Here is a 27,791-nt window from a genome sequence, read left to right as displayed (position 1 = left end):
TCAATTATAGAAGGTAAATAAATCCCAGAATAAAAAGAAAAAAAGGAGAGGCTGGGAGCTTCTGTCGCCGGGGGTCTTGGCCAGCCTTAAAATGGCCCTCAGCCCCTCACCCAGACTGGCCAGGCACCCCAGTAGACCCCCCACCCTAAAGAGGGTGGGGCCAGCCTGAAAACAGCCATCAGCCCCTCACCCAGGCTGGCCAAACCTCCATGGGGTGAGGGTCCCCACTGGGGGGGGGGGGTTTGACCAGCCTGCAAACAGCCATCAGCCCCTCACCCAGGCTGGCCAGGCACCCCAGTGGGGACCCCCACCCTGAAGGAGGTGTGACCAGCTGCAAACAGCCATCAGCCCCTCACCCAGGCTGGCCAGGCACCCCAGCAGGACCCCCACCCTGATCCGGGACACCCTTCAGGGCAAACCAGCCGGTCCCCACCCATACACCAGGCCTCTATACTATATAATAAGAGGGTAATATGCAAACTGACCCTAACAGCAGAAAGACTGGGAATGACTGGTCACTATGACACACACTGACCACCAGGGGGCAGATGCTCAATGCAGGAGCTGCCCCCTGGTGGTCAGTTCGCTCCCACAGGGGGAGCTCTGCTCAGCCACAAGCCAGGCTGATGGCTGCCAGCACAGAGGTGGTGGTAGGAGCCTCTCCCGCCTCCTCAGCAGCGCTAAGGATGTCCGACTTCAGCTTAGGCCTGCTCCCCACTGGCAAGTGGACATGCCCTGTGGGCTGCCGGGCTGCCAGAGGGATGTCTGACTGCCAGCTTGGGCCCGATCCCTCGGGGAGCGGGCCTAAGCCAGCAGGTGGACATCCTCTGAGGTGTCCCAGACTGCAAGAGGGCATAGGCCGGGCTGAGGGACACCCCCCCCAAGTGCACAAATTTTTGTGCACCGTGCCTCTAGTCCTTTACATAAACAAAAATCTATGGTTCTATATTCGCTTGAGAAATTAACAGACCCAGCACCATGCCATTATTGTGGGCAAAGGCTCCTCCTGCAGCCCAGACCCTGGGCTGACACCGTGCTGCCTGCCTGGCGCGTGGGGCTGCTGATGCGACTCTGGCCTTAGGTGAGGGAGAGGGAAGAGGTGGGGCCACTCCCGTCCAGGGTGTGGTTGGCAGCCTGCTTCCTGCAGGGGAGGCTGGGTCTGCAGGCGGCTCCTCCAGAGCCCCCTTCCTGCTTACTTGTGTCCAGTAGGGCTGGTTAGAGACCCCAGGTGCCCCATGGGGAGCAAGGGTGATGGGGTGAGGTGGAGGGAGATGCTTAACTTTGGCAGGGACACTGGCAGAGGACAAGGTTTGTCACACAAGTCCGATCAGACTGCATCCAGTCTGATCAGAAGGTCAATCACTCAATCTCAATCTCTCTCTCTCTCTCTCTCTCTCTCTCTCTCTCTCTCTCTCTCTCTTTCCTCCCCCCTCCCCCCACAAAAACCTCAAGATCGCGAAGCCGGCCCCGAAAGTCTCACCGCCACCGCCACCACCACAGGCTCTCGCGATCCCAGAGCTCGGAGTCCCGGTCCTCCAGCTGCGAGACCAGGTAGCCCCTCGCCCCAAAGGGCTCCTCACCCAGCCGCTGCCCAGAGCCCAGTTTCTGTTACATCAGCTTTGCCTCCCATGCCACTGTCCCAGCAGAGGGATGCCCCCTCCCCACTCCCCACCCCCGGCACTGTCATCACTTCCCTGGAGAGTCGCTGCCTGCACTCCAGGGACCACCATCACCACTAACCAACACACATGCCTCCTTGGTACCTGTGACCACACGGGGAGCGCAGGCTCTCCCACTCTTAGCTACAGGGGCCCCTCCACCACCTTAGGCAATAGGTGCTTGGTGATCCCCATTGTAGAGATGAGGACACTGAGGCTCAGAGAGGTTAGGAACTTGCTCCTCACTTAGCGATTGACAGACGAGGATTGAACTGGGGCATCTGGCTCTGGACTTTGCGCTCCCGCTAAGAGTTGATCTAAGCACAGAGATGTTAAGCAACCTATGAAAGGTCACACAGCACAAAGTGCCTCATTCTGAGGCCCTTCCTGTGCTGACACGCTGCTGCCCAGCCTGAGGAGAATAGAAGAAGGAGTGGCTTTGTGGATGCCAATGATTGAAACTGCTGACGTGCAGCGGGAACACCAAGGCCACCTTAGCACCAGGCCAGCTTCCGGATGCCAGCGGCTGCTTTATTTTTTCTTAAATGCTTCTCTCACGTGGCTACGTGTTCATGTCACTGCTGGGGTCCAACCCCCTCAGTATGGCACATCTTCTTAATCTAAAGATCAATACAGAGTCTTCTTTCTTTGGACTCAGTATGGCACATCTTCTCAATCTAAGTTCTGTACTATCCACCTTCTTACCCTACTTATCCTCTATAGGGGGGTCTGCAGTACCCTGGTGGAGTCCTATCCATCCCAAATGTGGGGGTTCTCAATGGGGGAGGGGCTTACCTAGGGGAATCCTGTTCCAGGGGTTCCCAAAGGTGTGGATCCACCCTCTTCCTACGGTGGAGTCCTATCCGTCCCGAGTGCAGGGCGCTTGCCTAGGGGAATGGGGGGCTTACCTAAGGGTCCCTGTTCGGGCGCCAGATGCTGGGGTCCAACCCCAACAGGTCCAGGGGTCCCCAAAGGTGTGGACGAAGTCGGCGAAGAAGGAATTACAAAGAGACAGCGTTCAGTTGATCAGCAGCCTAGCCAGGATCTCTAGCCAAGTTCTGGTCAGGATCTCCAGCGAAGTTCTGGTTCGGTTCTCCAGCCAGGTTCTGTGTCCATGTTCTCTTGCTAGGTTCTCCAGCCAGGTTCTCCAGGTTCTCCAGCCAGGTTCTGTAGCCATGTTCCCTCGCTAGGTTCTCCAGCCAAGTTCTGTAGCCATGTTCCCTCGCTAGGTTCTCAGCCAGGTTCTGTCAAGGTTCTCCAGCCAGGTTCAGTCACCAGGTTCTAGTCAGGTTCTCTTGCCATGTTCTTTCCAGGTTCTGTAGCCAGGTTCTGTCTCTAGGTTCTTCAGCCAGGTTCTCTCGCTAGGTTCTGTCTCTAGGTTCTGTGTAGGTTCTGTGTCTAGTTTCTGTCTCTCTTGGTTCTGTCTTCTAAGTTCTGTCTCTTGTTGTCTTGTTACATCTGTATTTATACCAGTTGATTCAATCCTATCAATCTCTATTCCAAAGGTTAGGGCGTTTCTTATCTCCATTCCAGGGAGTAAAGATTATGTAGCTTAAGCTTGATTGTTTGTAGTTAAAGTGATTAACTACCCGCCTGGCACTTAGTTAAGGGGTTTTATCCCCTCCCTAACTTCAGGGAAAAATCCCTACCTGGGGAAACAACCTTTCTCTGAGAGGTGACCTTCGTTAAAACACATAGCACTAAGGGGAGCAAACATTAAGAACAGTATGCTATATATGCCAGGTCCCTTGAAACAGCAAGGATGGTCCGGCTCCCAGCATGTCACCAGGGAGGTCTTTAAATCTCACTGTCCTGGTCCCGCTGTACCGCAGTCCGCTCAGAAGCTCTGGAGCAAGAAGGAGGGGAAATGCCTCTCCAAGCCCACGGGGCCTGGCACTGAGCTACCCTTTCACGTGCCTTTTCTCTCTCAATCATCCCAAGGAGGCCGCGGGCTAGCCCAGGCCTTCTTCACTTTGGCTGCCCTTTGCCATCACCTTGGAAGTTTTTTAAAATACCAGTGCCCGGATCCCACCCTGCATACGGTGAGATTCAGTTCGGATGAGGGCGGGGGCGAGGAGGGAGAATTTTCCGTTTCCCTGGGCGAGTGAGTGAGGTGCCGAGCGTGAGGAGCCTATACGAGAGCCCTTCCTGAGAGTCAGGGGTGCCCCTGGTTGGCACGGCGGGCAGGGCAGCCAGACCTCGGCCTGACAGGGTGCAGGAGGCAGCTTTGTCACTTCTGTCAGCTACATTTTCCCCAAGCGTTTTGGGTGACAGTCAGTAAGATGCCTGTTTCACAGATGGCGAAGTCACATACACAAAGACACACAGAAATCTGCGGTTATATTTATAGACAAACACATGAAAACACAGACGGACAGGCCCAGACGCACACACAGTCACCTCCAGGCACGGCACACACAACCTCTCAGGTGTGCGAAGGACACTAAACTGAGTCAGGGTAGGGACCTTTCCTGTCTTCATAGCTGCATCCCGGCCTCTAAAACGGGGCCGGGTGCGTAAATAAACATTTGTGAAATGAACAAGTGAGGCAATGAGAGAATGAACGAATGGGCAGGTGGCTGGGTGGGTGGATGTTTGGATGGATGCGCACGGAGTTTATACAAACACACACTCGTCCTCAGATCCTATGGGACCCTCAGCGTCCTCTCTGCCAAGCTCCCCTTGGACCCACCCTCAGGTCTCTCTCCCTGACCCCAGGCACCGCGGCCGGTCCCCGGAGGAAGGGCGGAAGTCTCGCCACAGGCACTCCCGCCGCTGCTCCAAGACCCTCGGCAAGGCCAGCCCCCAGGCCCGGTCCAGCCACCCGCCCAGCCAGCCCCTCCAGATGCTCAGCCTCCTGTCGGCCAGGGGTGTAGTAAGTATTCTGCACGGCTCCTCGGCCAGTCTTGGCCATGACGCCTGGGGGTTGGGGGGTGGGGGGGACAAGTTGAGGGCAGTGTCTATCACACGTTAATTCAGTTCCGGGCAGCTGTCCCCCTGGTTTCAGACCTCGTTGTAGATCAACCCAATGCTCCTTCGCCAGCCTTTGGCAGCACTCGGCTTGGGGATTGGGCTGGGCTGGTGGTTAGACAAACGGAAATCCTAGGGGGTGCTGAAACATACATAGTGACAGTCTCCAGAGTGACATCTCCGGGAACGCATGTGTGAGGCACTGGGGGAAGGAGGGACAGGGGGTCTTAGAGGGACCAGGCGCACCCCAGCTGATCAATGAAGTCCACGTCTCTGACGCAGCCAGCCCCCGGCGTTGACTGCCGCCGGGACATGGCTTCACGGTGTGAACACAGCCCTGCCTGCATGGCCCTGCATCCTCTCGCGGTCTGCAGAGGTCTCAGGGGGAGGGGGGGGGGTGGGGGCATAGCTCTCTCCCTAGTCCCTTCCACAGTTGGCACCAAAAAAAAAGGCAAAACGGCTCCGAGAGGTTGAGGTCTGGGTACAGACCACAGAGCAGAGCAAGTGGTCTCGGGCCACACGCCCTCGTCCGACTGTGACTCCAGGCGGCCGACCCACGAAGCCCCTGGGCAAGGGGGTGGAGATGAGGTGGACACGGGTCCCAGCGTTGCCACTTCCTGGCTGTGCTGCTTTGGGAAGGTCAGTTAGCCTCATTGAAACTCAGTTTTCTCATCGGTAAACACGTTTCCAGAGGGGCAGTTGGGGATATACAAAACGTAAAGTATATGACGGCCTGTTGTAGACGGTAAGGACAGACAGACCCCGAGGGAGTCTGCAGGTGCGACTGCAGGTAGGAGGGACCCCTCTGTCTGGCCTCGAGCAAATGGGTGATTTCAGGTTGCCTCTCCCTTAGAAAGGATGCGGAGGAAGACAGGGAAAGAGGTGCTTGCCGGGAGGTCAGGGAAGAGAAGGTGATGACAAGCCTCGTTGGGTCTGACTGACACACTGGTTGGCTCCGTCGTGCATTCTAGACCCTCCGTTACCAGCCACGGTGCCCTGAACCACCGAGGTTCAACCTGCCCAATTCCCCCCCTTGCTGGAACCGCCACGCCTCCCAGCCTCCCTGAGGCGTGCCTGTGTACCGGGTGCCGGCACCTGCAAGCTGCCCTCCCCGAGTGCCTCTGAGGCCCCTGTGTGCAGAGGTTTGGAGTCCAGTTCCAGGCTTGGCTCGACAATTCCTTTTATCCCTCCCAGCCTCAGCTTCCTCACCTGCAAAATGAGGAGATGGTCTCCCTGGGGAATTGGTGCAAAGGTGGAGATAAGTTTAAAATCTAAGCAGTAAGAATGCTTCTGAGTCCGTGAAGCCACCCAGTCTCCCTGGCCATGGCATTTGTGGCAACCCATTCGGTGGCCCCCAGGACCCTCATGAAAAAGTGCCCCTGGGAGCAGCTGGCTGTGTGACGTCACTGCCTGGGACGGGTTCCTGACAGCGCCGGTCTGTCAGGAAGTCGGGGGAAGGTGGTCTTCCCACAGCCGCTGCGGGACGAGATCGCTGCTGGCTCTTGAAGCCGTGATGTCCCCGTGGGCCCAGCCTTCTCAGAAGAGCTGCAAGCTCGTCCGTGGGTAGAAGGCAGGGACCTTGAGAGCTCGCCCAACAACTCCCCGATTCCAGGAAGAGAAAGCCGCACAGAAGGCCAGTGACCCCACGCGCCATGGCAAGTGGGAGCTGTTGATGCGCGGTCACGATCGTGTGGTCCACGGCTGGCTCCACGCTGGGCATTCTTACTGAAGCCTTTGGAGCCACAGTTTCCTCATCTGTTAAAAAATAAAAACAAGGCTCTTCTTCAGAAGCCTCGTTAGAACAAAAGCAAAGGGCACAGGGCAGACCCAGCCGTGTCAGCGGGTGTCATGACAACAACGTCCCAGTGCCGGCTCTGCCCCTCCCACTGGGCACCTTCAGCAGGTCCCATGAACTCGCTGTGCCTCTGTTTCCTCTAAACCTGCAAACTCAGATACTAACGTGACCGCCCTCCTCACAGGCCCGTGTGAGGGTTCAGTGAGTCCGTGCAAGTAAACATCTTAGGCTGCAGCAGGCAATGCACATGCTGTTCTGGTCGATGCTAATGATGCAGCAGGGGAAGCAGGAGTGGGAGCAGCCATGGTGGTGATAGTGACACAGGGTAGTGTGGTTCTGGCCGACTAGACAGCTGACGAGGGGGGACTTAGAGCCAGGCCCTGCTCCCACTGCCTTCAGTTTCCTTCCGTCCTGGAGGGCGGCTGCAGCCCGTACGGCTGGGCCCACCCACTCGTGGTTGCCTGACTTGTGGGCACATCAGATGCCCCCCAGTTCTGGCCCTGAGTGCCCTCCAGGCCAGACCCTCTCTCCTCTTCTCTTCTGCAAAGGCAGAGATGAGACAAGGTGCCAGGTGGGACCAGAGGTTTTCCAAGTCCTGGCCCCACATTTTTCCTGAGCTCCCTGTTAAAGAGAACAGCACGCCACTGTCATTGATCACCCGTTCAGTCATCCGTTCCCATCGATGAGTTACCCACTGAGCATCTATGAAGGGTCAGCTCTGACCTTGTCTGGGGATCCCGTGGGTGAGGAGCAGTCTGGCCTTCGTGGGCGGCGGCAGGCGGGTAGACACTGTAGGACAGCCCACAGCAGTGAGTGCAGGGACGCTGGGGCGACTCGAAGGCGAGCGGCTGCACAGGACTCGGGGGTACTTAGGGCAGAGAAGGCTAACGGAAGCCAAAGGTGAGCGGGAGTGAGCCGAAGGAAGCAGGAAGTGAAGGCTGGAGTCGGGGATGGAGACAGAATTCCAGGACAGGAGGAGGGGGTCTCCTGTACCACTGTTCCTGCCCCACTCCATGGCAGGCATTTCATATGCACAGCTCTTTGAAAAATCAAGGGTGGTGTATCACATCAAGGGGCATATTTGCATATATGAATATGCAAATCCAGGGTCCTGTCTCATTGCAATCCTACTTGGTGAGCTAAAGATAACCTGAAGCCCTCTTGCTGGGCCTGAGCTCAAATCCAAATGGAGGCTCCCAAGGAAACAATTTAGGGACCCTTCACAGCCTCCCTCATGCTCCTGATCTCCACTCGACCATCTCGTCCAGGCCTTAGAGAGACAGAGACATGAGTAGAATCCTCCCCTTGAACTCCAGAGCTCACAGTCGTCAACAGAATGCTGCGACACAGTGAGATAAGTGTTGCAATTAGGGCGAGACCGAGTCGGTGAGCACCTCCTCGATGGTTAAAATATTCAAATATTTGCACACCGGTTGCTAAATAGACCCTGTCATCACCATCTCCACCCCCCATTGCCACCCGCCCTCTCCCCCACCCCCACTCAACAAAGCCATCTCCTTTCTCCTCTAGTGCTTTCTGGACCCCTTACAGTCCAGCAACAAAGAGTTATACTGGACAGCCCTTCAGTACCAAGGCCAGCGACCTTTGGAAGGAGTATCCACACCCAACCAATTATCGTTGAATATTTTTAACATCACCTCTAAGGGTGATGGAAGCAGATACAATGGGTAGTAGGACCACAGAAGAAGGACCAGACAGTATTGTCTTGGTGTCTGAGAGGGCTTTATAAATAAAGGGACATTTGAGCTGGGCTTTGAAGGATGAGTAGAAGTTCACCAAATTGAGATGGATGATGACAGAGGGAGGGGGACGCTATGTGCCAGGCCCTGTCACATATTTTACACAGTTTTCCCCCCACTTGATCCACAAAATAGTTTTTTTGAGGTAGATACAATTATTATCACTATTTTTCAGATGGAAAAACTGAGGCTCAGAGAGGTGAAATGACTTGGGCAGGTAGCCCAATTGGGAGGAAGGGGAGCTGGTATGAATCATGGCTTGTGCCGCGGAAGCTTACTCTGAGAGCCAGAGCACGGAATGAATGGCAGGTTGATGGCTCCAAGGTTTGGCGACACCCTGTTTACAAAATAGGAAGCATATCGCCATGTAACTGGGAGGGAGTCTGGACGGGGCTGATCGAGACGGAAGCTGGACCCAGGAGCAGGGCAGGCTCTCTTTCTCCTCCTCCCAAATCTAGCAGGGGCTAACGGTCACCACAAACTCGTTGCCAATAAAAATCTGCACAGATGCCACAACAAAAAACAAGAAGGAAAAAAAGCAAAACTTGGGGTCCATGAAAGAGGGTCTCATGACATTTGTCTACAAGAAGAGGCAATGGAGGGCAGTGATGAAGACTTAGAGGCAGATCTGGATACTCAAAAGGTCTTGACCTTATCTCCCTGTGAGACCCTGGTAACAGCATTAACTAATGCTTCCTGAGCACCTACTATGGGCCAGGTGCTAGGCTGAATTCTGTGCACATGTCATCTGATTTATTTCTCCTAGTAGCCCTTCAAGGGCTTCCACTAATACCCCCTTTCACAACGAGGAAACTATAGCCTAGAAAAACCTAGGAAGAGGCAACTTCTCAATGGAGAAGCTAAGATTCTCACCCAGAACGCCCACCTCAGAGACCGTGTGTGTAGCTGTCCGGCCTCCCTCCTGTAATTTCACTTCGTTGGGCCTCTGTGTCCTTGTCTGTACCTTGGGCTGATCGGGCAGTCGTGCAGATGGACTGAGATAGACTCTTCATTCATTTGAAGACATGCACAAAGCACCTACTGTGTGCCAGGCACTGGAGAGCAGGCAAGGCTCCTGCCTCCTGCAGCTGCAGTTCTGTATGGAAACAGCCCAGCGCTTGGGTGACACCCTCAGTGCAGTGTCACTCCGGCTATTGTTTGTTGTCAGAGTGGCTTCATTAGACTTGCTCCAAATAGACCCAGATGTGATGTTTTTGGAGTATCTCTCACTTTGCAAGGTTTAATCACAGCCAAGCTTCCTGGTGACCTGCAGAACAACCCTCGGAGAAGGGCGGGATGGCATTCTGCTTCCTATTTTGTAAACAGGGAAACTGAGGCCGCGGGGCAGCACGTGGGGGGCCCTGGCCTTTGGAGCCCTGGCCCAGGCTCCTGCAGATTCTACAAAAGCCCCCGGGCTCTCCCTGGACAGGAAGGCTCCATGCCCAGCGCATTCCCTGTGGTTTAGAGGAGAGGGACCAGCATGCAGAAGGGCAGCCTGAGGCTTGAGGGGTTGTGAGACCCGTGGGTTGTGTGTGCTTTTAGTGGAAAGTGGCATGATTTTCTATCATGAAAGTGACATCTCCCACCAGAAAAGGTCAGTCGGGCATGGCCTCAGGAGAAAGGATGCGCCTTTAAATGAATGCAGCTCCTTCCACTGCACCGGGTCCTCTCGGTTGTTGGGGCTGGTGAAAACCCATCAACTGGACCCGGGCTGAGAGCGCTGAGAACCGGGGGGCTGGGGCCAGCAAGTGAGCCTTCAGCGAAATTAGAAGCTGGAGCCGCCCGTACTCATCTGGAGGGAAAGACAGGAGGAGGCCAGGCCACTCCCTGGGCCCAAGGTCAAATGCAGTGCACAGCCCCGCAATGGCTCCAGTCCCCCGGCCTCTGTCACCTCCCCTTAGTCCCCAGCAGGTCTCCCTCGCCTTCTCCAGCCCCTGCTCCCCTCCAGTGAACTCCCAACAGGTCAATGAATCCATTCTTTTCCTGTCTTCCTAATTAGTTTGCAAAGGAAGATGAACAACAGCAAGCAAAATAAACTGAATGTCTGTGCAACGAAAGGATTTTTTAAAAAGAAACAGCCAGCCCCTCTGGCTAAAAGCTCTGCCAGCAGCTCTCGGTTCACTTGAGAGTTTCCAGCCCCCGTTTGCAGGGAAGGGAAAGAAATTTATAGCCGTCTCTCTCCACGGGGCCCTTCGGAGCTCAGCAAATGGACTTGTTCAGCTTAATTGGAATTCTCTTCCTGATTGTATTTTTGTAACCTATTAGGCTATGCTGCCTCTTGATCTCAGAATTCGGCTGAAATTAAATTTTAAAGTGTAAGTGAGAGGTTGTCTTTTTCCCCCGTTCTTGATTAAATAATGATTTGAGACAAAAACAATAAATAACAGTGCCGGCTTCCCTGGAGGCTGAGCGAGACTCCCAGTGAAACGCCGCAGCCGGAGTTCGTGGTGAGGGGACTTAATTACTTATTAGAAAAACTCAAGTGTTAAACGCCGAGGGTGTTGGGAAAGGAGATGAGGCAGGCTGGTGAGCGCGGGGGAGGACGGGGGCTTCAGCCTGAGGAGCTGCAGGAGGAGAGGGGCTGCTTGTTTGCACCCCACGGCCAGGAGCTTGTCCCTTAAAAATCAAATCTGAGGTCGGCAGTCCTTCCCATCGGTAAGGCTTACGCTCTGGCCTCCTAGTTCCTTTCATTGACAAAGCCCGGGAGGGGGGAAAGGTCGAGATGGGGGAGCGGGAGCGATCCACTGTAGCTCTGGAAGGCGAGACGGACCGCAAAGCACACAGGTGTTCCTGTTGCTTTAAGAGTGAGGGGGCAACAACACTTAGAACAGAGGGGCACCGACTCTGGTGCCTCAGGGGCCAGGCAGCTGAGACATGAGCCACGGGGCCTTGTGAGGCTCGGGGCAGGCGAGCTCAGGCCCCGACAAGGCCACCACCGTGACTCTCACGCTGATACTGCAGGAATGTGCACCCAGCATTGCAAGATCTTATTTCTTCAACACGAACCGGAACGGGGTTGTTAGGTGAAACCACCCCATTCTACAGTGTTGTCAGTCAGCAGTGGTCGGCAAACTGTGGCTCGTGAGCCACATGCGGCTCTTTGGCCCCTTGAGTGTGGCTCTTCCACAAAATACCACGTGTGGGCGCGCACGTACAGTGCAATTGAAACTTCGTGGCCCATGCGCAGAAGTCGGTATTTTGTGGAAGAGCCACACTCAAGTGCTGGGGTCCAACCCCAGCAGGTCCAGGGTCCCCTAAGGTGTGGACGGAGTTGGCGAAGAAGGAACGATACAGAGACATTGTTCAGTTGATCAGCAGCCTAGCCAGGATCTCCAGCCAGGATCTCCAGCTGAGTTCTGGTCTGGATCTCCAGAGAGGTTCTGCTTCGGATCTCCAGCCAGGTTCTGTGGCCATGCTCCCTTGCTAGGTTCTCCAGCCAGGTTCTGTCCAGGTTCTCCAGCCAGGTTGAGTCACCGGGTTCTAGTCAGGTTCTCTTGCCAATTTCTGTAGTCAGGTTCAGTCCAGGATCTTTTGCCATGTTCTCTCCAGCGAAGTTCTGTCTGTAGGTTCTGTGTAGGTTCTGTCTTCTGAATTCTGTCTATAGGTTCTGTGTTCGTGGCTCCTTCTAAGTTCTGTCTGTCTCTGTCTTGTTACATCTGTATTTATACCAGTTGATTCAATCCTATCAATCTCTATTACAAAGGTTAGGGCGTTTCTTATCTCCATTCTAGGGAGTAAAGATTATGTAGCTTAAGCATGATTGTTCGTAGTTAAAGTGATTAATTACCCGCCTGGCACTTAGTTGAGGGGTTTTATTCCCTCCCTAACTTCAGGGGAAAATCCCTACCTGGGGAAACAACCTTTCTCAGAGAGGAGACCTTGGTTAAAACACATAGTGCCAAGAAGGTGAGCAAACATTTTAAGAACAGTATGCTATATATGCCAGGTCCTTTGAAACAGCAAGAATGGACCGGCTCCCGGCACTCAAGGGGCCAAAGAGCCGCATGTGGCTCGCAAGCCGCAGTTTGCCGGCCACTGGGTTAGTGCATGTTGGTGGTCACACATACGAAGGGGTGTATCTAAAACAAAGCATCTCTGTCCCCCGAGGGTTCATGGTCAACTTCCAGCTGCCAGGCGATGTCTCTGTCGCGGGCTTCAGCCTGAGTGGGAGTGGCGGGATGGGGAGTCAACGCGCAGCCCCGCCCAGGCTGAGCCGGTCCTGGCGTCAGCTCTGCCCCGGCTCCTGTCCTCCAGCGCCCACTGTGGCAGCTGGTTTGATACACCTTCTACTGGGTCCCCCTCTCCCTCATCTCATCCCCCCACGTCCCTTCGGCCACGCCCTCTGGGACACACCACCAGCACTGGAACTCCCGGCTCCATTTCCCGGAGAACCCATAGTAAGGTCGGCGCTGTTCACCTGGTGGTTAAGCAGATCTTACCGGGGCTGAAGGTTCAGGTCAAGACCGAAAGGTGGGCCTTTGTGAAGACAGGAAAGGAAGGGCAAGGCCGAGGTGGAGGAAGGGGTCAGAGGGGACCAAAGAGGATAGCCCTGGTCTGAGGAGCTCCCGTCCTAATGGGTCCCTGGCTCCCTGAAGACACTGTCACTGGCAGCAGGTCTAGGTGGCCCCTAGCAAGTATCTTGAGCACCGTTTTGCAGCCCAGCCGGGAAGAAAGGGGCAGGGAGCAGCTGCAGGCTAGCGGGGAAAGTCCCAGTGGATGGAGAAGAGCTCAGAGATGAATTTTGAGAGGCTGTTACCTAAAGGAGGAGACAGGGCGGAGCCGGGGAGCTGCCCTGGTGGCAGGGGGGTACGGGCCTGTTTGCATCTTCCGTGCTGGAGTGGGCGCCTGGCTCGGAAGGAGACCCCGAGACGGGAGGGCAGAGGCCAGGGACGGCATCGAGACTTGGTCTCATGTGCGTCCTCGTAGCTGCCACCCCCCCGCCCTTCCCCCCCACACACATTCCATCTCTGGCTCCCTTCAGTTGTGTCTCCTCTTTGTGTGGGTGAATGGCAAGCTCTGGAAAAGGTAGGATCTGGGGCTGCGAGGCCATTAAACTAACCAGACATCTCTAATGAATTTATTAAAACGTCCTGTCCCCTGGAAATATCGACGAGCCATCAAGACGTGTAAAGACAGAACCAAATAGATTTCAGCGGAAAGAGGCAGGGATGCATGACCTCCCTCCCCCGCCCACCCCAGGTAAATACTCCAACCCAACCCGAGCAGGTCAAATAGAGTGAGAAGGATTGTATGTTCGGAACCTGCCAGGGATGTGACATGACACTGCTGTGCCCTGGGCCGTGGAGTGAAACGCCCTCCCCCCACTGACCAGGCCGGTTGTGAATCCCGACCTGGGGCACCGCAGCCAGAGGGCGGCTGCAAAGGTCGCGGTCATGCGTGTCACAGAATGAGATTCATCCGGAGCAGCGGGACTTGTAAACAGGCCGCAGGGGTTGGTATTTTTAGGCACCAGGTGGGGGGTCATGTCAACCCCGTGGGGTCATGTCAGTAGCACCGTTCTCTCTGTTTTCCGGTGACGATGGGAAGCACGATGCCATGTAGAATTCTTGGTTCTAAACTCGCAAGTTCCGTGTGGATATTGGCTGTGGTCAGGTAGAGACGCCCCGAAAGTGTCCCCGTGAGCGCAGGGTGTGGGTGGAGAAGAAAAGGTCCCCTTCTCCCGCCACCAGCCCTAAGGGGCCTCCGACCTGCCAAATCTTTGCCTGTGGGGACCCACAATGCACCAGGGCCAATCATGTGAAACGAGCAGCCAAGGCTTTGTGCACAGACAAGGGGAGGGTCCAGCTCTGCCAGGTTCTGGGGAGAGAAAGACCCAGCCTGGCTGCGCCCAGCGAGCAGGCCAGGGATCACGGGAATCGCTGTTCTCACGGCCCCTTAACTTGAGCCTGGTTCCCTCCAAGGAGGGCTTGCCTGGTTCACCGGTGACATCCTGGCCACCAGACACCCACCACCTCTGAGGCCGAGTCTCGGAGCCCATCCCTGGTCCATGCCCCAGCTGAGCGCTCGGCCCCAGCGCTGGGCCTGGGTGCAGCTGCCTGGCGTGGCGCTTCCTGACTCCTGTCCAGCGTGGAAACACACCTCCCCTTCCCACTCCCGGAGGCAGGGAGATGTGACGTCCATGTTGCAAAGAGGAAGACAAAACGGAGCTAGAAACTCCGCCTGAGCAACTTATCTTGAGGTCCCTTCTCCAGGGCACAGCTAGCCGGGACCCAAGCAGGGACAGCAGTCGCCGTGCTGGGTAGACCGTGGCCACGCTGGGCCATCCCTCGGCTGTGCCCAAAGCCTCCCGGGAGAATCCACGAGGAAGCCCTGCCCCCAGGCCCGGAGCTGACATGCTGAGCTGTCGGAGGCACCAGGGCGACTCTCCCAGTTGCATGTTTCTGTGTCTCACCCTCAGGCCAACTGCTGAGAAGGCAGGAATGTTCCTGAGAAAGCCCGCAATGTGTGAGATAAAGTGGGGGCAGGCAGGCTGTGATGGTGAGGCCCACAGAGTACGTGTGGGGTCCGGGCAACGTCTAAAGGAAGCCCACATGCTATACGTCTGCATGTCTATAAGTCAAGCCAGCGCACTTCAATGAAGTGCGTGCTCCTGCCGTGGCAAGCCTGTCGTCACAAGCATCTCCGATCTAAGTCGGGATCTCAGGCCCTTCAGGGCGCTGGGCAGGGTGTGGCAGGGTGGGAAGCCTGCCCAGGGCCTGCCCTCCCTTCTCGTCCGCCGTCCGCCTCCACCACGCGGCATCTGGGCGGGCCTCCCACACCTGCACGCTGACACCTCAGCCTGAACCTCCAAGGCCTGTCCAGAGAGCCCCCTGGAGCTGGGAGTGTACACCTTCGAGAACAGGTAGATCCAGGGATGAGCCGCAGAGACCCTGGGGGCTCGGGCCATTTAAACAGGATCCTGGGGTCTCAGGGGCCGGGAGAGTCGTTCCCGAGGCACCCTCTTGATCCCATGGGGATGGTTATCATTGGAGGAGGCCCAGGCAGGGGTTCCTTTTGCCGCAGCTAAAACGCCTGCACTGTTGGCGGGGACCAGAACCAAACCCGGTGTCATCCCAGGTGAGACACCCAGAACTGAGAGAAAAGCGTCCGCTGCGCTCCTAAACACACTGCCGCCTCCCCACGGGCGGCTCTCCATCAGCCCTCACTCCTCCGTCTGTCTTAGGAGAACCCCTCCTCATTCCCAGTCACCCCAAAGCCATATCTCCAAGCCCCTCCCCAAGCCCTTTGTTGCAAACAAACCCTCCCTGTGTGGCCTCATCCTGGCCCGCGCATGTCAGCGAGCTTTCTCGTCCAGCTTGGGCCCTAAGGGACTGGCGAGGTAGCGCTGGCAGCTTGAGGCCCCCACAGAGGAAGCGGACAGCTCTGCCGCCTCCCCTGTCCAGAACGCGGAGAAACCAAAACTCGAAGTTCAGGGCCAAGTGTGAGGGTGTGCAGAAAGGTGTGTGTGTTTTCTTGTCATTTGCGACTCTAATGATGGACTCACGTTGCCCGCTCTTCCCTTTCTCTTACACCTTACCCACCTACTAAAGGAGGAGCTCTTGCTTGGTAAGTGGATGAAATCCGCAAAGACATGAGAGCATTTATTAGACGCCACTGAGAGCCTTAGCTCCTGCTCCGGGGGAAGGACGCACACAGATGCCGTAGAGCTTTTTGTTTGTTTTCAGTCAGACTATTTGACTTCCTCCCCCCACCCCCTTTCTTTTCCCCTTTAATTGAAAACTACTAAAATGTCATTTTGTGACCTTGACTTTACATATATCTTTTTAAAAGCTCATCTTTATTTCATTTCTTTTCCCCATGTGATACTTGTTTAAGGATCGATTCAGGCAACTTTTTATTTAAAAGAAAAAATCGTCCAAATCATTGAGAATTTGGTTGAAGTTTAAAACTTTGGCTTTATCTTTTTTATTTTTTTCAGTTCCAAGATAATTTTTTTTTCAGGCCCACAGTCCCATTTCTTTCCCCTCCCCCTTCCTTTATTTTATTATTGTTTTAGATTAAGGGTGTATCCACCCCCCCCCTTTCTATTAAGTTGCCTCTTTGGTTTGTGTTAATTCATTAGAAATTAAATTTTTGTATAATTTCCTTTTTCTTTTGTTTAATCTGGATCGCATGCTTTTTCTCTGCATGATACCTCAATCTTCCAGTTGTCCTAGCAGGGGGTAAATATCTCCTTTCTGTGGTATTCTCTCAGGAAGTTGTGCTTTTGTTTTTTGGCGTCTCTTCTTTCCTCTCTCCTCTCGTTACAGTGCATCATGACGGTAAACATTTCTAGGTTGTCTAGACGCAGCCGCGGCCGATGCTCAGCGCCTCCAACGGTGTTTTTGCTTTCAGATCACTGGCTCGGGGTCTGCTGCTGACCTCTTTACCAAAACAGCCAGCCCGCTCGCCACCCCTCGCGGACGCTCCCAGGAGTACGACTCAGGCAATGACACCTCCTCGCCGCCCTCCACGCAGATCAGCTCCAGCAGGTCGCGGGGGCAGAAGGAGAGTCCTGGTGGGGAACACAGCCAGGGCCTGGACCTCCACAGCGGCAACACCTCTGATTCAGGGAACTCCTTCACCACCTCCTCGCCCCAGAACAAGGGGCCAGCTCCGGACAATCTCTCCCCCACCAGCAGGGGCAGAGAGCCAAGGTCAGTCCCCTGGGCGGGAGGAGGGGCCGCCTTAGCTCCGCATCGCAGTCTCGCACCCTTGCCCTGCACCTCCCACTGGGCTCCCACGCACCCTTGCCCTGCACCTCCCACTGGGCTCCCACCCAGGAGTATTTTATTTGCAAGAGGAAAAAACTCAACCTGAACTGGCATAGTTTTTAACAAATCCTACTTTTTAAAAATGATTTTAGAAATATTCAGCTTCAGGTACAGCTGGATCCAGGGGCTCAAAAATATATCCTTGGGAATCTGTCTTTTCCATTACATCTCTCAGCTCTGCTTCCCTCTGTTGCTTCATCCTCGAGCGGGCCCTCCCAAGGCACTGGCAGATGTCCATCCAGCTAACATTCCATCTGTGTAGCCAGCCACTGGCAGGGAAATACCTTTCCCCCAAACTTCATCAGAGCACAGGGCAGGTGCTCATCGGCTCTGCTCGGCCAGCTTGGGCCACTTCCCGCCGTGGACCAACCACTCTGGCCCGGGGGAGGCTGAATTCTTGTCTAGAATAAGTCGCTGTCATCCAAAGGTAGACCACAGTATTTACCCAAATGTACTGAAGATTTATGTCCACACAAAAACCTGCAATTGATGTTTGTATAACAGCTTTATTCTTAATTGCCGAAACCTGGAAGTAACAAGGTGTCCTTTAGTAGATAAATGGAGAAATAATCTGTGTCCCATCCAGACAATGGAATATTATTCAGACCCAAAAAGAAATGAGCTTTTAAGTCATGAAACAACATGGAGGAACCTTAAAATCCATACTACTAAGTGGAAGAAGCCAATCTGAAAAGGCTGCATGCTGTATGATTCCAACTATATCACATTCTGGAAAAGGCAAAACTGGAGACAGTAAAAGGACCCAGTGGTCGCCGGGGGCTGTGCTGGGAGGGGGGGATGAGGACTGAGGATTCTTAGGGCAGGGAAACGATGGTGTACGAGACTATAACGGTGGATACGTGTCATTATACACTTGTCAAAGCCCATAGAATGGGCACCACCAAGAGTGAACCCTCCTGTGACCTGGGCTTGGGTCAGGATTATTATTTATAACAAATGTACCCTTCCGTGGGGAATGTTGACCGTGGGGCAGGCTGCACTTGTGGAAAGTTATAGATATAAAACCTCACATGCCTCTTGCCCATTTCACACACCTGCTGGATGCAGTTTTCTGTGGAAAACACTTGCGTGCAGCCACGCAGGAGACAGCTGTAATGCTGTTTCATCGCCGAGGAGAGCAACACGGGAGCAGCTGCTGCAGTTTGCTGCCCACTCACTCCACACCCTCATGCAGGGTCTCCTCCCTCAGCTCCAGGCGCCTCCCACAGGCCGGACACCGGTTGGTGCTGGAGAAACAAAAGCGGGGGCCCTTCTCCCCGGGAGCGAGTGTTAATGGGGGAGCTGCAGAGGTGCAGGAGGTGGGAAGGACAACAGTGGGGTCTTCCTTCTGGGGATGGGTCTGCTCTGGTTCACAGTGGCCGGGTTTCAGAAGACAGCCAAGCCGAGCGCGCCGGTCGTCCCAGTACTCGGGAGGCCGAGGCTGGGGGACCCTGGGGGCCCAGGAGCTCTGGGCTGTAATGCGCTAGGCTGATCGATAGGGTGTCAGCATCAATATGGGGACCTCCTGCGAGTATGGTGACCTCCCGGGAGCGGGGCCCACCAGGATGCCTACGGAGGGGGAACCGGCCCAGGTCGGAAAGACACAAAGCCGCGGCGGCAGAGCCGTCTGCAAGGACAGCAACCTGTGTGCCCAGCACATGGTCACTTCAGTCCTGGACACACCGCTTGGCATCCACACAGACCTGGCCTCTGGTTTGCCGCCTCAGGACATCCCTGACCCCAGTTCACACCCAAGCTTGGCTGGGAGCCAGGGCTGGGCCAGAGCAAATGTCAGTGTCTCCGGAACAGACAGTGACATTCCCAGATGAGCAAGGACACGTGTCTACTGACACAGGGCTGTTATGCCAGGAACACAGAGTAGCGATAAAAACACCAGCAATCGTAATAGTGGCAGCTAGTCCTCATGGAGCCCCTAACTATATGCTAGGTCTGTTGCCAAGTGCTTTCCACGAATCATCTTCCTTCACTCAGGGATAGGTCCCAGTATAACCCCTTTTTAGCGGTTGGGGAAACTGAGGCTCGGAGTCATTCGGAAACTCAGTTAATGACAGTCAACACCGGATCCAAACACAGGTCTGTCCCAGAACTGGAGCAACACCTAGAAGTGTCCAGCAGTTACCTGCTTAATTTGCTCTATGTGGGCAGTCACACTAAATCATTCAGCCCCAGCCTTTCACTTTGAAATGTGAATGATCTTTAAATCCACGGCTCTTTGTGTCACGTCAGCTCTGAGCAGATGGCTGAGTGCAAGAGGCATCAGCTCTAAGTCCGGGGAACCCTGGTCCGTGAAGGCGGGGGGCTGGTGAGGTGCAGGGGTGCGGGCTCGGAGCTGGACAGGTGGGGTTTGCGCGTCGGGGAGGCCCGGAGTCCTCTGTGAACTGGGGTACAGTGGTACCCGCTTCATGAGGCTGTCGGTCGGACTGAGATGATGCCTGTGAAGGGCCAGGGCACTGGGCGTCTCAAGGTGCCTGTTCTGCAGCTGTGTTGACGGCCTGGGGCCCAGGGGCTGGGACAGTGTCCAGGGGCATGAACCCCGTCCCCAAGGCGCTCAGTGTCTGCAGAAGGAAGAAACAACCATGAGACCAAGAGGTCTCCTTGGCAGAGGGAGGCATGAGGCCTGGGGGGGACACACTGGAGGGCACCCAGCCAGATGCAGGGGGTGTCAAGAAAGGCTTCCCTGAAAAGGTGAGGTCAGCCTAAAGCCTGAACCCTGAGGAGTTTTCAGGTGAAGAGGGGAGAGAGGGGGTGCCAGGCGGTGGGAATGCTCCAAGGCCGGACACAAGGGAGGGGACAGGGACATTCCAGGAGGAACACACAGTCCCCCAGGCCCAGAGTCCAGAGAGGAGAGCTGAGCCTGAAGGCTGAACCGCGAAACCTACTACTGTTGTTGGAACCTGACCCTTGGCCCAAGCCAGTGAGCAGGCCCTGACTGAGCCCAGCGTGGCCCTAGGCAGGTGAGAACACCGAGCAGTCGCTGTCCTCGGTGGCTCTGACCAAGCTTCTGTACCCTCTGGGTCTCAGCTCTCCCGGGTGCAGAACGGCTACACTATGGTTTCCAAAACTGAATCCAGCTTCTTGACTTTTACCTCCCTCTGTACCACTCTCCCTTCAGTGAACTCATGCTTCACGTGAGGACACTTATGGTACCGCCTTAAAGAGAACATCATATCCCTTGTCCTAAATAGAAGGCACCCATAAAAGCACACGGTGAAACGGTGTTTATTTCTAGTCAGTCACAGTGGCCTGCTCCTCTCTGGGAGCCTGCAGCCTGGAGAGGTGGTGAAACCCAGCAGCACCCACACACCTTCCCACTAATGGAATCAGAGGGCCGGGCAAGACTGGGCAGGGAGTAGATCTCCCAGCACGTGATGTGCTGTTATTGACCACCGTGCCCCTGCCCAGTGGCCCAAAATACTGTGAAGTGCCCCCTTGGGACGTGTCCCTCTCTGCCTCTACTCCAGCCTCGGTGGCCTGGGGTCACTTCCCGGAGGCAGGACGGGAAGAGGAGGGCGGGGGTGCGGGGAGCACCACAGCTGAGGCAGAGGCGGGAGGCGAGTACCAGCGCGGGCCCACAGGCCAGGGGCAGGCGGCACTGACGACGCCCTCCCTCCCACAGGGGACTGCAGTCGCCGGTGAAGAAGTCCAGTGCCGTCCCGCCCACGGCCCAGAGCTCCCCCAGAAGAGGGTGCGCCCGCAGCTCCTCCCATGCCAGCACCCGGTCCTCCAGCCACTCCTCCGGGTCCCCCAGCCCCAGGGCCTCCCCCAGGTACACCCGGAGCCAGTCAGCCTCCTCTGGGAAAAGGTGAGTGCGCCTGAGCTGGCTCCGCAGCATTTCCTCCTGAGGGAGCCGATGAGGCACCAGGGACAGCCGTCCTGAGGCCCGAGGGCAGAGGCGTCAGGCCGACGTGAGTTGAATGCCGTTATCCAGTCCGAGCTGCTGGCCTTGGCCTCCGTTCAGCTCTCTGGGCCTCAGTTTCCTCATGTGCAAAATGAAAATAACAACAATACTTACCCTGAAGGATTGTTCCAAGAACTACAAGGCACTTAGAGCAAAACTTGGAACATTATAAATATTAGCTATTATTGTTACTATTGGCATGATGAGCTGATGTGTGTCAATTAGCTTCTGCAAAAAAATAAAATAACCCCCCCACCCCCACCCCACCGGCTGTCATGGCTCAGTGGTTGAGTATTGACCTATGAACCAGGAGGTCATAGTTTGATTCCCAGTTAGGGCACATGCCCGGGTTGTGGGCTTAATCCCCGGTGGGGGACATGGAGAAGGCAGTCAATGAATGATTCTCTCTCTCTCTCTCCTTCTCCCTTCCTCTCTGAAATCAATAAAAAAAATATATATTTTTAAAAATTAAAAAAAATTACCCCCAAACTTAGCATCCTTAAACAAGGATTTACTTTCTGACTCTGTGGATCAGCGATCTGGGCTGGGCTCAGCTGAGTGGTTCTTCTAATCTCTCTTGGGCTCATGTATGTGTCTTCCGTGAGCTGGGGCTGGCTGCTTTGCTCCGGGTGGTCTCTCACCTTCCAGCTCACTTGTCTGGGCTGCTCCACGCTGCGATGGCCAGGTTCAGAGAGAGAGAGAGCGCGGAAGTGTGCGAGGCCTCTGAGGTCCTGGCTTAGGATGGACGTGATATCCCTTCTGCCATTCTGTTAGCCACAGAAGTCACCACGACCAATCAGACGCAAGGGGTGCTCCTCTGAGTGGGCGGAGCTGCAAAGGCACATTTCAAGGGGTGTGGCTACAGGAAGGTGAGGGAGTGTCCATTGTTTGCATTCTACCGCTGAGTTACAATAGCGACTAGTAATTGTTTCTTTTTCTCCCTGTCGAATAAGGATGCAGCAGAATGCACAGACACGAACCCTCAGGGCTGGAAGTCCACCTAGTCATCCTGGGGCTTCGCGCAGTCCAGCTCCCCTCTTCAAACAGGAATTCCCAACAGATGTCCTCGAGCAAATTATATCCCCTCCCTGTGCCTCTGTTTCCTCATACACAACAGGACTGGTCCCAGGACCCAACCCTAGGATGTGCTGAGGATTAAAGGAGATAATGCACCCAAAGCTAATATTAGTTCAGTGTCTGGCACAGAGTAAAATGCATTGATATGATAATACTGGAGGCCTGGTGCACAAAATTCGTGCACTTGGTGGCGGGGGGAGGTGGGGGGATGGGGGGTGGGGGGGTCCTTCAGCCCGGCCTGTGCCCTCTCACAGCCTGGGAGCCCGCAGGAGATGTCCAACTGACGGATGTCTAAACCGTCAGTCAGACATCCTTAGCACTGCTGCGGAGGCAGGAGACACTCCCGCCACTGCCACTGAGCTCGCCAGCCATGAGCCCGGCTCAGGGCTTCTGGCTGAGCAGCACTCCCCCTGTGGGAGCACACTGACCACCAGGGGCAGCTCCTGCCTTGAGCGTCTGTCCCCTGGTGGTCAATGCGTGTCATAGCGACTGGTCATTTCACTGTTCGGTCGATTTGCATATTAGCCTTTTATTATATAGGATAGACACATCATGGCTAATATTTCCCACTGCTGGCTCTGTGTTAGTATGCTAAGTGATTTACCCTAATTTACTCATTTAATTTACAGTTCTATGGGGTAAGTACTGTTATTACCCCATTTCAGAGATGAGAAAACAGAGACACAGAGGCATCACCTACCTAAGGCCACGTGGCTAATAAGTGGCCAGGATAGGAAGAGCTCGGTAAGGGGAAGATGCCCACATTATTAACCACGTGACAGGGAGGGCACTTAGCCAGGGAGGGCCTGCTGCCTCGGCCTGGCCTCCAGAAACAGAAGGCCTGCGCCCAGCTGGCCATCCAGCAGCCCTGGCGGCCGGCAGGCTTCTCAGGCGTGGCCTCCTCTCCTCCAGGTCCTACTCGCGCTCTCCCAGCTACTCCTCCAAGTCTGGCCCAAGGAGCCCGCCCAGCAGAAGCTCTGGATCCCGCCGCAGCCCCAGCTACTCCCGCTACAGCCCCAGCAGGTACGGGCCCCACCCCCTTGTACTGGCCCCGCCCCTCTGAGTAGGCCCCGCCTCCCAGGCTCACACCAGAATGTCCCCAAGCCCCGCCCCCACTCCCCTTAGGTCAAACTAGCCAGACTAGGAATAGGATGATGATTAAACTGTAGTTCCCTTTGTCAGCCCAAGTGGCAGCTGAGACCCCAAATATATCCTTGTGCCCTAATGTACCCCCACCCCAAAGGCTCCCACAGCGACACCCCAGAATTCACACCTCCACCGTTCACACCCCCCAAACTGCCCCTCATCCCTATACTGAGCCCCCAATTCTTACTCATCAGGGCCTGGGTAACCTTCACATCCTCACCCCTGCAGCACCTGCACCCCTGTAATGCCCACCCTCAAACGCTGACACCTTGCCTGCAGTGGGCAGGGTGAGCTCACCCTGCCCACCGTGCTCACCCGCGCAGACTCCACAGCCCTGCCATCTTCCCTCCTGCCCTCTGGGGCCTGAGCAGACCCCGCCCCAGTGGGAGGGCATGTGCACAGGAAGTGAGTGCCCCTCTGCCAGCCCCTCGCACAGTAAGCCAGGCAGCCTCAGATCCCCAGTAATCCCCTCGCTCCCCTCAGGGAACGGGACCCCAAGTACAATGAGAAGAACTCACAGCAGCGGGAGCGGGAACGAGAACGCAGGAGACGGAGGTCCTACTCGCCCATGCGGAAGCGCCGGAGAGACTCCCCGAGCCACCTGGAGGCGCGGAGGATCACCAGGTGAGAGGGGAAGGTCACCAGGTGAGAGGGGAGGGTCACCAGGTGAGAGGGGAGGGTCACCAGGTGAGAGGGGAAGGTCACCAGGTGAGAGGGGAAGGTTACCAGGTGAGAGGGGAGGGTCACCAGGTGAGAGGGGAGGATCACCAGGTGAGAGGGGAAGGTCACCAGGTGAGAGGGGAGGACCACCAGGTGAGAGGGGCGGGTCACCAGGTGAGAGGGGAGGATCACCAGGTGAGAGGGGAGGGTCACCAGGTGAGAGGGGAGGGTCACCAGGTGAGAGGGGAGGGTCACCAGGTGAGAGGCGGGAGGCTGGGGCGACCTTGACCCTCACTCCCACTCCCTCACCACCAGCTCCAGCCTCAGGCTCTCTCCAGGCCTCCCTGGGGCCGGATTACAGAACTGTGGGCGCTCAGGGACCACCCCGCCCCCAAACTCCCAACCACCGAAACTGTTTGCCTTCAGAACCTCAGGGCCAAGTCAGCACCCCAGCCGACCTACTGGCTGGGAGGGCTGGGGCCAGCATGAGGATGGGGTGTGGCCTGGGCGGTGGCCAGAGTTGGGACCAGGAGGCGGGGCTGGGGAAGAGAGTGCGGTCAGGCCAAAGTCCAGGCTGAGATAGGCCCATCCGTATCTACACCCTAACCAAGTTGCAGAGGGCACATGGGGTTAAGTTTAAAGGTGTTTACAGGGAGGTGAGGAGGAGAGTCCTGGTTCTGGGGTGGACTCCTGGCCATGCCACTTCCCAGGGGAACGGGGAAGTTCTCACCCAGGAAATATGGGCGGAAATCGGTCCCGGGAGTATCATGAGCTGGAGTGAAAGGAGACAGAGACATGGGCGTGCCTGGTGGACGTAAATGCAGAGCACTGGGCCCCGCGGCGCCCCCTTACGGACTGGCTGGTCCGGTGCCCAGTTTTCTGTGGCAGGTACGGTCCGGTCTTCGAGGAGAGAAGCCCGGGTCTGAGTGGACGCACTTTCTCCGGCCTTGAAAGCTGGGCGAATGCCTGAGTGCTGCCCTCAGACTGGCTGCAGGGCTTTGCCTACTGACCCTGCAAGGATCAGTCCAGAGACCCACGGGGCAGGGGTGCCCCCTCATGGCCTGGAGAAGGAAAAAGAACTTGTGCCAAAGGAGGGAACTCCTGCACCCACTGCCATGTCTGTGGGTCGGCTTAGAGCAGCGGTTCTCAACCTTCCTAATGCGCGACCCTTTCATACAGCTCCTCATGTTGTGGTGACCCCCAACCATAAAATTGTTTTCGTGGCTACTTCATAACTAATTTTGCTACTGTTATGAATCGTCATGTAAATATCTGATAGGCAGGATGTATTTTCAGGGGTCGCGACCCACAGGTTGAGAACCGCTGGAGAGGAAGGCTGAGGCCATGAGAGTGGCGTTTCCGAAGACTCGGGTTTCCTTGGTCAACCCCAAATAGTCCATCCGATGAACTCATCAGTGTTTCCCAAACCAGTCACCCCCCACCTTTGCCTTGTCTGCTAAGTGTTCTAGTGTTTACTTAATTTTCTCTAAATAGACTTGCCCTTTCTTTAGAGGGCCATACATTTCTTTAAAAAGGAAACTGAGACACTACAGTAAATGGAAAATTGACCTTCCCTGCCATAAATAGAAGGTTCTAGTCAAAGTAAAAATAACCAAACTAGGATTAAAGTTTAATGTAAACCCCGTGGCCAGCTGGAGGCTCTGAGCTCGGGGCCTGGCGTGTTAAAAAGTGAAATGACCACTTTTTAGGACTTGTCAGCACAAGGTCTGTCTCCCTGGGCTCGGAACTGCCAGGGAAGAATCAGGTCACAAGGGGCTGGGGAACGGAAGGGCCGGCTCTCTCCCCCCTGGGACAGGCTCAGGCTGGGGCGGAGGCAGGAGTCTGGCCCTCAGGCTCTCCCTCTGGTCTCCGCAGCGCCCGGAAACGCCCCATCCCCTACTACCGGCCCAGCCCCTCCTCGTCCAGCGGCCTCAGCAGCACCTCCTCCTGGTACAGCGGCAGCAGCAGCCGCTCCGCCAGCCGCAGCTACTCCCGCAGCCGCAGCCGGACCCGCAGCCGGACCCGCACCAGCAGCAGCTCCAGTTCCCGCAGCCCCAGCCTGGGCTCCCGCAGCCGCAGCCGCAGCCGCAGCTCCAGCTCGGCAGACAGCGACTCCAGCACCAGGCGCTAAGCGAGGCCCTCTGGGAGCCAGCTGCCTGCGGGCGGGCCCTTGCCTCGGCCAGCCCCGCTCCCTGCCCACCCTGCCTTCTTGGTGACAGACATTGAGGGCTCCTGGAATCTGTCCTTCCTGAGCTCCTGGGAGGAGGAAAAGAGGGGTCGGCCTCTACGTCCAGCTGCTAGGAGCCTCCACCAGCGCCACCCTGGGTTCAACTCAAGCCTGGACCTATGGAGAGACCGCCCTCTGTTGGCACACACCCCTCAAGGCTCTGCAAGCAGCAGCGGGGCCATAACTGCAGCGTTTGGGCCTGGCCGGGGGCTGCAGAGATGGCTCCACTGACACCTCCCAGGCTGCAGGGCGCCATCACCCTGCCCTCCAGCCGGCTCCTGGCTCAGGGTTACAGATCCCTCGTGGGGGTGGGCGTGGGGTGGGGGGCAAGAGAAGAGACCAAGAGCACTTCAGCTCCAGGAGAGGGTCAGGCCTTTCACCCCCAAACTGGCCAGAGCAAAGGCTAGAGGCTGTTGAGTCCCAGAAGAAGGGCCGAGTGTGAGCAGAGACGCGGGCGCTCAGTGGGGAGGAGGGGCTCTGCCCAGGGATGCAGACACAGAGGAAGGGGCTGCGGCTCCAGTACGCCCGCGGGTCAGACGGGCCCCGGCAGGTGCTAGCACGAGAGGCCACCCTGGCTCACCCACAATGCCTCTGGGCTGTTCGCAGGGACCGGCAACCTCCCGGGAAAGGACACAGCAGATAGGCAGGAAGCAGGGCCACAGCCCCCCAGCTGGCACCAGCTTAATTCCACGGCACCATCTGCCGAACATTTCCCAGTGCCACGGTCAGCTCCCATCCCCCAGCGCCAGCCCGTCGGGCCTTGCCCCCTGGTTGGCGCCTGCCTGCCCCCTTCTCTCCCCCAGACTGCCACACCCTGGATCCTGCCCAGTGCAGCTGAGTACCCACCTCGGCCTATGCCTCCCCCTTTGCCTCTCAGGAATTTTGCTAGGATGGGGCATAGCAGCTCAAGTTTGGGGGAAAGACCCAAATCCGGAGAGCCCGGGGGTCTGGGGTGCTCCGTGCCCAAGGCTGCCCGTGGCTTCTGAAGTTCCTTGTCAGTGGAGGAAGCCCCACCCTACTCTGCCCTCCACCCCCGCCCCCTGCCCAGGGCCGGACAGTGGGTAAGCTGATCTCTGACACACAAACACCAGCAGCTGCTTCATGACAGAAGGCAGCGGACGGGGTGAGAGAGGATCCTGAAATAAACTCCGGGCAGCCCCTCTCCAGCCGACCGGCTCTCCGGAGCCTGGTGGGCGGGTTCCCGTGTGTGGTGGCCACAGCAGCGGGACAGGACATGGGGAGGGCGAGGGACCGCTCTCAGCTGTGGGGAAGCAGGGACCAGCATCCTTTACCCCTCACACTGCAGGGAAAACATTTGGAAGAAAAACATGTTTTTTCTGAAGCAACAGCCCTCCCTCCCCAGTCTTCCCGTCACAGCAGCCTGAGGGGCCAGAAGCTGCCCTGCGACCCCCCAAGCCCGGCACCCTGCGGGCAGCGCAAGGACCTGGCCTCCCAGGACGCCTCTGGCCCAGGCCCGGCCCCCGCCCGCCAAGACCTACGGATGCCAATGCTGTCACCACAGAGGCCGGACGGCAGGTACCGGGAGGCATGTACAGAAACTGTAAATAACCCTCTTCCCCACCCGGAACCCCGCTGGACGCCACCCCTCACGGAGACTGAGGCTCCCGGAGCCACGGCCACTCCTCAGGAAGAAGCGAGAGGCCCAGGGGACCGCCCGGCCTGGCTGCCAGCAGCCTTTTATTTAGTTTACGTATTTATGTTTATTTATTTATTTATGTGATGCGATCTCGCTGCGCCACCATCAGCAGTATTCCCTATTTATTTATTTATATGGAGAGGCTGTG

The 27,791-nt window shown here is 56.4% G+C and overlaps 1 protein-coding gene across 1 annotated transcript in view; it reads left to right on the top strand.

Annotated features, from left to right (window-relative positions):
• The window catches only part of SRRM4 (serine/arginine repetitive matrix 4), a 120,276-nt gene extending 94,179 nt beyond the window's left edge, over positions 1 to 26,097 (top strand). Inside the window, exons 7-13 of the mRNA XM_059675789.1 lie at positions 1,453 to 1,551; positions 4,377 to 4,533; positions 16,539 to 16,840; positions 20,595 to 20,780; positions 22,866 to 22,976; positions 23,583 to 23,723; positions 25,635 to 26,097. Coding sequence (XP_059531772.1) covers positions 1,453 to 1,551; positions 4,377 to 4,533; positions 16,539 to 16,840; positions 20,595 to 20,780; positions 22,866 to 22,976; positions 23,583 to 23,723; positions 25,635 to 25,890 — 1,252 coding nt within the window. The 3' untranslated portion in view covers positions 25,891 to 26,097. The remainder of the gene's footprint in view (positions 1 to 1,452; positions 1,552 to 4,376; positions 4,534 to 16,538; positions 16,841 to 20,594; positions 20,781 to 22,865; positions 22,977 to 23,582; positions 23,724 to 25,634) is intronic.
• The last annotated feature ends 1,694 nt before the right edge of the window (positions 26,098 to 27,791 follow it).

This window comes from Myotis daubentonii, chromosome 19 (assembly GCF_963259705.1).
Source record: "Myotis daubentonii chromosome 19, mMyoDau2.1, whole genome shotgun sequence".
Classification (NCBI taxonomy): domain Eukaryota; kingdom Metazoa; phylum Chordata; class Mammalia; order Chiroptera; family Vespertilionidae; genus Myotis; species Myotis daubentonii.
This window is presented reverse-complemented; position numbering and strand designations above follow the sequence as displayed.